Source organism: Piliocolobus tephrosceles, chromosome 10, assembly GCF_002776525.5.
Source record: "Piliocolobus tephrosceles isolate RC106 chromosome 10, ASM277652v3, whole genome shotgun sequence".
Lineage (NCBI taxonomy): Eukaryota > Metazoa > Chordata > Mammalia > Primates > Cercopithecidae > Piliocolobus > Piliocolobus tephrosceles.
The window spans coordinates 46,470,997-46,482,656 of NC_045443.1; the positions used below are offsets into that span (position 1 = coordinate 46,470,997).

The 11,660-nt window shown below is 52.3% G+C and overlaps 1 protein-coding gene across 3 annotated transcripts; it reads left to right on the plus strand.

Annotated features, from left to right (window-relative positions):
- The first annotated feature begins 2,306 nt into the window (after window positions 1-2,306).
- TROAP (trophinin associated protein) lies at window positions 2,307-10,634 on the plus strand. 3 transcript variants are annotated; one of them, XM_023211213.2, is made up of 15 exons: window positions 2,307-2,469; window positions 2,722-2,870; window positions 2,960-3,152; window positions 4,922-5,079; window positions 5,167-5,304; window positions 5,497-5,579; window positions 6,092-6,144; window positions 6,633-6,754; window positions 8,040-8,168; window positions 8,261-8,344; window positions 8,493-8,552; window positions 8,956-9,090; window positions 9,243-9,843; window positions 10,119-10,312; window positions 10,476-10,634. In XM_023211213.2, exons 2-15 carry the CDS (start codon window positions 2,727-2,729, stop codon window positions 10,521-10,523), a joined length of 2,142 nt encoding a protein of 713 aa, XP_023066981.1. In that variant the 5' UTR covers window positions 2,307-2,469; window positions 2,722-2,726; the 3' UTR covers window positions 10,524-10,634. The 3 variants fall into 3 exon arrangements, with proteins under 3 accessions (XP_023066981.1, XP_023066983.1, XP_023066982.1); XM_023211215.2 differs by lacking the exons at window positions 4,922-5,079; window positions 5,167-5,304; window positions 5,497-5,579; ... (7 more) ...; window positions 10,119-10,312; window positions 10,476-10,634 and adding an exon at window positions 3,346-3,495; XM_023211214.3 differs by lacking the exons at window positions 4,922-5,079; window positions 5,167-5,304; window positions 5,497-5,579; ... (7 more) ...; window positions 10,119-10,312; window positions 10,476-10,634 and adding an exon at window positions 3,270-3,484.
- The last annotated feature ends 1,026 nt before the right edge of the window (window positions 10,635-11,660 follow it).

Sequence of the window (11,660 nt, forward strand, 5' to 3'; positions counted from 1 at the left end):
AGAAAGAAAGAAAGAGAAAGAAAGAAAAGAAAAGAAAAGAAAAAAGAAAATTTTTTCTTTTTTGAGACAGAGTCTCACGGTCACCCAGGCTGGAGAATGCAGTGGCACAATCTCTGCTCACTGCAGCCTCTGCCTCCTGGGTTCAAGCGATTCTCCTGTCTCAACCTCCTGAGTAGCTGGGATTACAGGCACCAGCCACCATGCCTAGCTAATTTTTGTATTTTTAGTAGAGACAGGGTTTCACAGTGTTGGTCAGGATGGTCTCAGATTCTTGAACTCAGGTAATCCGCCCACCTCAGCCTCCCAAAGTGCTGGGATTATAGGCATAAACCCAGCCGAAAGTAGATGAATTTTTTTGTTGTTGTTTGTTTGGTTTTTTTGAGATGCAGTTTCTCTCTTGTTGCCCAGATTGGAGTGCAGTGGTGCGATCTCAGCTCACCTCAACCTCCGCCTCCCAGGTTCAAGCGATTCTCCTGCCTCAGCCTCCTGAGTAGCTGGGATTGCAGGCATGCGCCACCAAGCCCAGCTAATTTTTGTGTTTTTAGTAGAGAAGGGTTTCTCCATGTTGGTCAGCCTGGTCTTGAACTCCCGACCTCAGGTGATCCACCCGCCTTGGCCTCCCAATGTGCTAGGATTACAGGTGTGAGCCACTGCGCCCAGCCTGAAAGTAGATGAAGTTTAAAGATACATACAATTAGTAAAGATACCTTACATAGCTTTAAATTTTTTTTTTTTTTTTTTTTTTTTAAAGAAACAGGATCTTGCTACATTGTCTAGGCTGGTCTGGAATTCCAGGCCTCAAGAGATCTGCCTGGGCCATCCAAAGTGCTGGGAAGGACACCTGCAGCCCCAGGCTAGACAATGTAGCCAGATCCTGTCTCTACAAAAAAACACAAATATTAGCTGGTAGGGGGGCACCTGTAGTCCCAGCTACTTGAGAGGCTGAGGTGGGAGGATCCTTGAACTCAGGAGGTCCAGGCTGCAGTGAGCTGAGATCGCACCACTGCACTCCAGCCTGGGCGACAGAGTGAGACCCTGTCTCAAAAATGCATAAATAGTAAAATTAGTGAGAGTGAATGAGAGATGGGATATGTAAAGGGAGTGGGAGGACTTAAGGAGTAACTCCTCGTTTCTGACTTGTGTAAGAATAACTTCTGTGATTGGTGGGGAAAATTCACCAGAGTCCTGTCAACTTGAAAGTGTTGTTCATTTCCTGTCCCCCATTAGGGGTTACCCCTTCCATCTTAAGCAGGATATTCTAGGATCTCTCAGTCTCACAGCTCTGCCCACCAATAACCAGCAGGTGAGTCCCCTCTCCCCAGACCGCTAGATCTGCAAAAGGCAACCTGGAGGCAAGGAAACCCCCAGCTGTAAGTAGTCATTCAATTCTGGTGCTGTGGTAACTGAGTTCAAAAACAATGAGTCTTGTTACCTATCGTGAAATGAAAGACACCTCACCAGACACCTCACTGGGTTGTGAGGCTCCAAGGAGCACACATATTGTTAGGCTCAGTTCGATTCCCTTCAGCCCTCTCTGCCTGTTTGAAGGCAGTTCCTTATCCTGGAGACAACGTGCACATGATTGATTGATTGATTGATTGATATAAATATTTGTATATATATATATACAGGGTCTCTCTCTGTTGCCCAGGCTGGAGTGCAGTGGCGTGACCACAACTCAAACAGCCTCAACCTCCTGGGCTCAAAATAATCCTCCTGCCTCAGCCTCCAGAGCAGCTGGGACTACAAGCGTGCACCACTGCACAGGGGTTATTATTATTATTTTATTATTTTGTAGAGACAGGGGTGGGAGTGGTCTCGCTATGTTGCCCAGGCTGGTCTCAAACTCATAGCTCAAGAGATCCTCCAGCCTCGACGTCCCAAAGTGCCGGGATTACAGGTGCCTGCCACTGCGCCCGGACGCAGGTATTTTCTATGGGCATCTGGAATGGCGTCCCCAAAGCTTGGCGCCGTGCTATGGTCAAGCCGGGTCGGGGGCACGGGCCAGCCTTCAACACCGTTGGCACCAATCAAAACAAGCAACTGTCCCCTCAGGGCCGCGACGGCCCCTTTCTGCCAATGGCCAGCCCCTCGCCGGTCCCGAGACCTCGCGAGAGCTCCCGTGGCTACGCCTTACCCGGCCTCTGAACGGCCTCGGAACTGCCCTATCCTTCCTCTTTCCCCGCCTTCCAGCGGCGCTCCACTCTCGGATTGGCTGATTGAGCCGAGTCAGTTTGTTTTTTTTTCTGGCCAGAAAGCGGTTCGACAATTGGTCCTTCTTTTGGCCCCTCCTGCGAAGCCCGCGGATTGGACGGCTGAGTCTGGCTACACGGGCCTCCGCGGGAGCGCGGCCGGGCCAATCAGGAGCTTGGCGTATTTTACAAACTGAGGAAGTAGCTCCAGCAGTATCCGAGAGAGTCAGGCGAAAAGCGGAGGAAGCTGGGTCGGCCCTGAGGGGCTCTCGGTAAGGTAAGGCACCGGGATCTTGGAGGGAACGAGGGCTGCTTAGGCTTATAGGGAGGAGGGCAGTTCGAGGTCCGAGGACAAAAGAGTAGGCTCGGGGTGTCTGGAGGTAGCACCCGTAAGAGCGGTCTTGCAGGTGCCGGAGGCTTGTGGGCGCGTGGATTAGGGCAGAGGTATTAGGGATGGCAGGACAGGTGCCCCGAGAACTGGTTGATCTTTGATCTCCGATTCTACCTGCCTTCTTCGTCTCAACTGTAGCCATCATGACCACCCGGCAAGCCACGAGGGATCCCCTCCTCCGGGGTGTATCTCCTACCCCTAGCAAGATTCCGGTACGCTCTCAGAAACGCACTCCTTTCCCCACTGTTACATCGTGTGCCCTGGACCAGGAGAACCAAGATCCAAGGGTAAGAGCGGCCTAATGGGGGAAGACAGTCACACCAGTAATGCACCCCAACACTAAACCTCACCTTTTTGTCCCCCCTCCCTTCCTTAGAAATGGTTGCAGAAACCACCGCTCAATATTCAACGCCCCCTCGTTGATTCAGCAGGCCCCAGGCTGAAAGCCAAGCACCAGGCAGAGACATCACAAAGATTGGTGGGGATTCCTCAGCCTCGGAACCCCTTGGAGGAGCTCAGGCCTAGCCCTAGGGGTCAAAATGTGGGGCCTGGGCCCCCTGCCCAGACAGGTACCTGTTGGAGCCCTGGTAACAGGGCCTCCATGGCTGAGTAGGGAACTAGGAAGGGTAAAAGTGGGGTTTTGGGGTTTTGCACTCACTCCTGCTGTCTGCTGCTTACTGTGATAGTCCTGGTTCCACCTCCTGGAAAGCTCTTTGCTCTTAGAAGATCTCCCTTTCCTCCAGCAAAATGTCATCTCACCAGGTGCCATGGCTTGTACCTGTAATCACAGCTACTCAGGAGGCTAAAGTGGGAGGATCACTGGAGGCCAGGAGTTGGAGACTAGCCTGGATGACAGAGAGAGATCCTATCCTTTAAAAAATAATAATAATAATAAATGTCACTTCTTCTGAAGCCTTTTCCAGTTCCCCATGTCACATGTTCTCCTAATACTTTGCAGTACTTCTTTTATAACATGTATATACCTTGGCTTGAGTCTATTACCTGTCTATAGTTTGATGATAGCTTCTTGAGGATAGGGGCTTTGTCTTATTCTTATGGGACCCCAATGCTTAGAATAGTGTCTTATGTAACATTCTATGAACATTTGGTGGGCAGGTGTGGTGGCTCACGCCTGTAATTCCAACAATTTGAGAGGCTGAGGTGGGAGGATCACTTGAGCTCAGGAGTTTGAGACCAGCCTGGACAACATAGTGAGACCCCATTTCTTTTTAGTTTTTCCTTTTTTTCTTTTTTTTTTTTTAGACGGAGTCTCGCTCTGTCACCCAGGCTGGAGTGCAGTGGGCGGATCTCAGCTCACTGCAAGCTCCGCCTCCCGGGTTCACGCCATTCTCCTGCCTCAGCCTCCCGAGTAGTTGGGACTACAGGCGCCGCCACCTCGCCCGGCTAGTTTTTTGTATTTTTAGTAGAGACGGGGTTTCACCGTGTTAGCCAGGATGGTCTCGATCTCCTGACCTCGTGATCCGCCCGTCTCGGCCTCCCAAAGTGCTGAGATTACAGGCTTGAGCCACCGCGCCCGGCCCTCTTTTCTTTCTTTTTTCTTTTTTTTTTTTTTTTGGAGATAGAGTCTTACTGTATCCCTCAGATTGGACAACAATGGCATGATCTCAACTCACTGCAACATCCACCTCCGAGGTTCAAGCGATTCTCATGACTCAGCCTCCCCCAAGTACCTGGGATTACGGACACCTGCCACCACACTTGGCTAATTTTTGTTTGCCGTATTTATTTATTTATTTATATGAGATGGAGTCTCACTCTGTCACCAGGCTGGAGTGCAGTGGCATGATCTTGGCTCACTGCAACCTCCACCTCCCAGGTTCAAGTGATTCTCCAGCCTTAGCCTCCTGAGTAGCTGGGACTACAGGCGTGTGCCACCATGCCCAGCTAATTTTTTTTTTTTTTTTTTAGTAGAGATGGGGTTTCACTATGTTGACCAGGCTGGTCTCAAACTCCTGACCTCAGGTGATCTGCCCGTCTCAGCCTCCCAAAGTGCTGGGATTACAGGAGTGAGCTACCATGCCCAGCCAATTTTTGTATTTTTTTAGTAGAGTCAGGGTTTTGCCATGTTGGCCAGGTTGGTCTCAAACTCCTGACCACAAGTGATCCGCCCGCCTCAGCCTCCCAAAGTGCTGGGATTACAAGTGTGAGCCACCACACCCAGCCATCTATTTCTTAAAAAAAAAAAAAAAAAGCCAAATTCAATTGAATGAGTCTCTTTTGCTCACCTTGTTCCTCAAAGTGACTATGCTAGGGTCCCTATCCCCCTCACCTGTCCCCGTTCCTGTTCCTTCTTACCTTTTCTTCTCTTTCCTTGCAGAGGCTCCAGGGACCATAGAGTTTGTGGCTGACCCTGCAGCCCTGGCCACCATCCTGTCAGGTGAGGGCGTGAAGAGCTGTCACCTGGGGCGCCAGCCTAGTCTTGCTAAGAGAGTACTGGTTCGAGGAAGTCAGGGAGGCACCACCCAGAGGGGCCAGGTAATGAAACAGGATGTGAGGAGACCAGGCTGGGGGCGCTGAGGTGGGCATCCTGAGCTGTGCTGACAGCCTCTGTTGGTGTCCCAGGGTGTTCGGGCCTCTGCATATTTGGCCCCCAGAACTCCCACCCACCGACTGGACCCTGCCAGGGCTTCCTGCTTCTCAAGGCTGGAGGGACCAGGACCTCGAGGCCAGACTTTGTGCCCCCAGAGGCTACGGGCTCTGGTGAGTGCCCTTGAGAGGCCTGATACTTGGTACTTCTGGGAGCTCCTTCCAGGGACAAAGCTGGCCTTTGGGAGAGGAGGTACCTCATGATGAGGCAAGGGATCCTATTGGGGGAGATGGGGTTGGTGGTGAGGCCTGAGAGTTTAGGGTCCACCTCTGATTCCGTTTTCATCTCTTGCTCCTGTGGATCAGATTTCACCTTCAGGACCTTCCTTTCACCCTTCCACTCGCCCCAGTTTCCAGGAGCTAAGAAGGGAGACAGCTGGCAGCAGCCGGTGAGAAAGGAGAGGGTGTGGGAGAAGGTCATCTGGAAAAGAATGAACCAGTGTCTGATACAGGAGTCCCCCAGAGTTGGGGCCTTCCAGTAGCTTTAGGACTCCCCACCAACTCTGAAGGGGAAACAAGAAACCTGTGATTACCCGGGATGAGCCCTTGGGATAGGGTTCAGGCCTTCACAGGCAGGCCTCAGGGTGACATCAGTTTCCTCAAGTCATGGGGGGACAGGGAGGACAGAAATGTGCTGTCTTTTTTGTTTAGTGGCTAGAGTATAGACTATGGCAATAAATGGGATTTGGGTTTATATCCTAACTCTTACCACTTACTAGTTGTACAAGCTTGCCTTCACCTCTCTGAGCTTTGGTTTCTTTGTCAAGTGAGAATAACATTTGTATCATCATTAGAAATTGTCATGAGAATGAAATGAGATGATGTTTGTAAAGCACTTAGCACATGTCCAGCTCATACTTGGTACTCAGTGACTGCTGGCTACTGTCCTTATTGTTATCAGGACTTCAGTGAGCCAGGCCTCAGGATTGCTCCTGGAGACCCCAGTCCAGCCTGGTGAGTGTGTCTGACTGTGGGGAGAGCACAGGGGCAGTTGGGCTGCCTGAAGCAAGGAATAAGATCAGATAAAACTCAGCAGGCTGAGAGGGAGCATGAGAAAGTGGGAGGCTGGGAGGCTAGGTCAGAAGGAGAAGAAGAAGAGACCTTCTAGATAGGCCAGAAGTTGGCACAGTTGCACTTGTGTCAAAGGAGATGGTCTCCATTTCGGCCCTCTCTCTGCCACTTCCCGCAAGATTTATCTTCCACTCACTGTTTATCCCCAGCCCCTAAGTGCCATCACCACATCCCCAGCCTACTCAGACGTTCAGATTAGTAAGTGTTTACTGAGATAGTGTTGGGTGTTGAGGGGCTGCTGGATGGGTTCCTGTCCCTAATAGTGCAATGGGGGCTATTAAACTAATATACCTTCTTCAAAGTTGTAGAACCCTGTGCCAAACTTTGGTGGGTGTTCTAGAGTCTACAACAAATGTCCCGTTTCTTCCTAGCTTTCTCTCTCCCTAAAGGAGAACATGAGGTTGTCACTTGCTCAGATGAAGGAGCTGTGGCCTCTCTTGGTCTGGCCCAGCGAGTACCATTAAGAGAAAACCGAGAAATGACACATACCAGGGTGAGATGCGACTCTCCTGGGATGGTGGGTGGGAGGTGCAGGAGATGCTTGGGAGAATTTCGCAGCAGCAGCCAACACTGAGAATTGTAGGTAGAGCCAGGCAGTCTTGGGCCTCAGGATGTTATTGGGTAGGTTTACCCCAGATGCACCCAGTCCCTCTCCAATGTGAAACTGACCTCTCTTTATCAAATGTCTAGGGCCTGGGGTGAGAGATCATATTTGTATCACCATCAGATCAGTGCTAAGGGTGAGACAGATCTGCCACCTGTCAGCCAAAAGCATTCATCCCTTCGCTCCACAAATATTTACTGAGTAGCACCAGCCTACTGAGTGCCAGGCCGTGTTCTAGGCTCTGGACATACAGCAATAAACAAGTTCATATTCTAGGAGGGGGAGACAAGAAATCAAGAAATAAACACATATATAAAATAGTGTCTCAGATGACTGTAAGTTCTCTATAAAAATAAAAATAAAAATAATAAGGCACTAAAGGGGAATTGGGAGCAGGGGAGTTGGTGTTGCAATTTAAAATAGATTGGTCAGGGAACTCTTATTGAGAAGATGATGTTTAAGTGAAGACCAGGGGTTGGAGGAGGAGTGAGATATGTTGATATCTGGGGGAAGGAATATTCCAGGCCAAGAGAACTGAAGAGGCACAGGCCCTGGGGAGGGAATGTGCCTGGCATGTTTGAGGATCGGCAAAAAGGAGAGGCCAGTGAGATTGAAGCAGAGTAAGGAGAGCGGTAGGAGATATGGTTTTAGTGATAACACGATCAGATTGGGTAAGGAATTGTACACCAGTGTAAGTCCTTGGCTTTTCTTGGAAGTAGTGGGAAGCCATGGGGAGAGGGGTTGATCAAGAAAGTGGCATGATTTGACTTAGGTCTTTTTTTTTTTTTTGAGACGGAGTTTCACTCTTGTTGCCCAGGCTGGAGTGCGATGGCACGATCACCGCTCATCACAACCTCCGCCTCCCAGGTTCAAGTGATTCTCCTGCCTCAGCCTCCTGAGTAGCTGGGATTACAGGCATGCACCGCCACGCCTGACTAATTTTGTAGTTTTAGTAGAGACAGGGTTTCTCCATGTTGGTCAGGCTGGTCTCGAACTTCCGACCTCAGGTGCTCTGTTCTCCTTGGCCTCCCAAAGTGCTGGGATTACAGGCCTGAGCCACCATGCCTGGCTTAACTTAGGTCTTAAAAGAATCACGCTGGCTGCTGTAGTGAGAACAAGATATAGGAAGACAAAGGGGGCAGGGATCACTCTTCCACCTTTTTCTTCTTCACAGGACAGCCGTGACTCCCACCTGATGCCCTCCCCTGCCCCTGTGGCCCAGCCCTTGCCTGGCCATGTGGTGCCATGTCCATCACCCTTTGGACGGGCTCAGCGTGTACCCTCCCCAGGCCCTCCAACTGTGGTTTGTGTCAACAACTGGGGGCTGGGCAGGGGCAGAACTGTCTGGCCAGAGATCCTTGCTAGGTCTGCTAAGCCACCCACATCTCTCCCCAGACCTCATATTCAGTGTTGCGGCATCTCACCATTCAACCTAAAACCCGATTCACGCCCATGCCATCAACCCCCAGAGTTCAGCAGGTAAGAGAGGGCATGGGGAGGTGGCTGGCATAAGCCACAGCTAGGGGAGAAAGGAGATGGATGGGTACAGGAGAGAGAAGACAAGCAAGGGGAGGTTGAGTGCCACCTGTGGGTGTCAGGCCTTGCTGACATCTCACTTCTGTGCCAGGCCCGGTGCCTAAGTGGTGTTTCCCCTCAGTCCTGCTCTGAAGATCCTGCCCTGCCCTGGGTAAGTATCAGAAGGCTCTCCCTACTGAGATTCCTTGCCCTGTGCTGCCAGCCTGGAGGCCCAGGAGTTTGAGACACATGTGCTTTCTGGGCCAGGCATGATGGCTCATACCTGTAATCCTAGCACTTTGGGAGGCTGAGGTGGGAGGATTGCTTGAGCCCAGATCTTTGAGACCAGCCTGGGCAATATAGTAAGACCCTGTCTCTACTAGAAATTTTAAAAATTAGAAAATGCTCTCTGGAAAAGCTGCCTAACTCTCCCTGCTTCTCTGCTGCCCCTCCTAACGTACATCTAGGGCCTCTCAGTTAGGGGCTTTAATCCATTCCTCATGAGGATGGGACTCAAGCTGGTCTTTCTCCTGCCCCATCCTGGCTTTCTTGTGTGCCTTGTTCCTTGGTGACAGGAGCAGGTTGCCGTCCGGTTGTTTGACCAGGAGAGTTGTGTAAGGTCACTGGAGGGGTCTGGGAAACCACCTGTGGCCACTCCTTCTGGGCCCCACTCTAACAGAACCCCCAACCTCCAGGAGGTGAAGATTCAAGTGAGTCTGTGTGGGCAACGGCTTTGATGTCTATTGAACAGTGACTGGGGCTGAGGAAGAAGGAAGAGATGGGGGGTCAGGAATAGGACAGTGTAAGTAGACTGCTGAATGCACATCTTGATGTCACACTGGGGTGCTCTCTCCCACCACAGCGCATCGGTATCCTGCAGCAGCTGTTGAGACAGGAGATAGAGGGGCTGGTAGGGGGCCAGTGTGCCCCCCTTAATGGAGGCTCTTCTCTGGATATAGTTGAACTTCAGCCCCTGCTGACTGAGATTTCTAGAACTCTGAATGCCACAGAGCATAACTCTGGGACTTCCCACCTTCTGGGACTGTTAAAACGCTCAGGGCTGCCAAAGCCCTGCCTTCCCGAGGAGTGCGGGGAACCACAGCCCTGCCCTCCAGTGGAGCCTGGGCCCCCAGAGGCCGTCTGTAGGAGTGAGCCTGAGACACCAGAGCCCTCCCGCCAGGAACAGCTTGAGGTACCAGAGCCCTGCCCTCCCGCAGAACCCAGTCCCCTTCAGCCCAGCACCCAGGGGCAGTCTGGACCCCCAGGGCCCTACCCTAGGGTAGAGCTGGGGGCATCAGAGCCCTGCACCCTGGAACATAGAAGTCCAGAGTCCAGTCTACCACCCTGCTGCAGTCAGCGGGCTCCAGCAACCACCAGCCTGATCTTCTCTTCCCAACACCCGCTTTGTGCCAGCCCGCCTATCTGCTCGCTCCAGTCTCTGAGAACCCCGGCAGGCCAGGCAGGTAAGGAGTTGGCTGGGAAGGAGTGTGAACACAAGAGGTCCTCAACTCACTGTGAGTTGCACCCCTGCCCTGCCCCACCCCTGCTCCAGGCAATCCCATGCTGCCATACCTTCCACCCTGGCCCAGCCTGGCTTTCCCTCAGGAAGAGGGGAGGGGCTGCACTTCCAGCCCTGTGCTCCTCATTGGCTTGGCCGTTGGTAGGGGAGGAGGAAAGGACAGTACATGGTGGAAGTATGGGACCCCAGACCGCCCTCTAAATTCTCCATGCCCCTCAGGCCTCAGCAGTCTGGCCCCTCGAACCCTAGCCCTGAGGGAGCGCCTCAAATCGTGTTTAACCGCCATCCACTGCTTCCATGAGGCTCGTCTGGATGATGAGTGTGCCTTTTACACCAGCCGAGCCCCTCCCTCAGGCCCCACCCGGGTCTGCACCAACCCTGTGGCTACATTACTCGAATGGCAGGACGCCCTGGTGAGACTCCAACCCACAGCCCAGCTGTGGCTGCACAGTGAGCCTGATGGGAGGTGGGGAACGGGGACAGGGGGCCACCTGGGCTCCTTCACAGAGAGGTCAGCAGGAAGGCTTGGCTACAGTGCAAGGTTGGCTGGGCTGTGACAAGGTCTTCTCTCTCCAGTGTTTCATTCCAGTTGGTTCTGCTGCCCCCCGGGGCTCTCCATCATGAGACAACCACTCCTGCCCTACCGTGCTTCTTCCTTTTAGCCCTTATTTATTGTCGGTCTGCCCATGGGACTGGGAGCCGACCACTTTTGTCCTCAATAAAGTTTCCAAAGTATCCACCTGTCTAGCTAATGAGTTCTAAGTGTCCAAACAGGCCAGCTACTGCTGTCTCTCCCATTGCCCACAGGGTGGCAGTGTCCTCCAGTTCAGAGGGCAGCGCTGGGCTCTTGGGATCCCCCAGGCTCTCATCCAGAAGCCAGTCCTGAATCCTGAAAGGGAAGGAAGTAACTCACTCCTGCCTAGCCCACCCTCTTGCAAGCTCTGAGCATCCCACTCCTGCCAAGCCCACTCCCAAGCTCTGTAAATATGTTGGGGAGCAATTGGAACCGCTCTTCCCCTTGCTTTTTGAGATCAGTCCCACTTAACCTACAGGAGCCCTAGACTACTCCTTCACCCCCTAGAGCTCCTTTTCTAGAACTCTCTGCATGCACTGGGCAGAAGAGCAGAAGCACCAGACCCAGACCTTTGGAATCTTCCCTTGTTAGGTTGCTGTCTCCCTCCACCTACAACGTGAGGCCCCAAAGCTTTCCTGAAACTGAGACCATCCCTCTTCCTCCCCATAGCAGAGTGGAAGCACACACACACACCCCTTTTCTCAGGCCTTGCCTGGAATTAACTAAAACTTTGCCTCTGGCAGGGACTGATAGCACAGTAGGAGTCCTTTAGAGGAATGAGGGAAAGGGTCAGCCACTTTCCCCCCAGTCTATGCACCAAGTTAAGCAGCCACACACAATTCCCCAACCTCACTTTATTGGAAGAGGCAGCAGCAGCTGTAGCCCTGGGGCCTAGTCCGGATAGGGGGGAATGGAGACTGTACAGAATGCGTTTTAAATGCCAGGAAAGAATTCACTGGTTCCTCCAGTTCACAGGAAGGCTGCCAAGGCTGGAGCCTGAGCCTGAAAGTGGAGATGAGGGGAGGAGAGGGTGGCGAGAGAAAGTTGTGGTGACGGAGAACCTGCACTACCCTGTCTTAATGTCTTCTCTTGCCTAAATGGGCTCCTCCTGTTTCTGTTATTTCCCTCGCAAGCTGCAGGGCTTCCCTCCGGCTTTCTGGGCCTCTGAATCCCGCTAGTAAAACTGC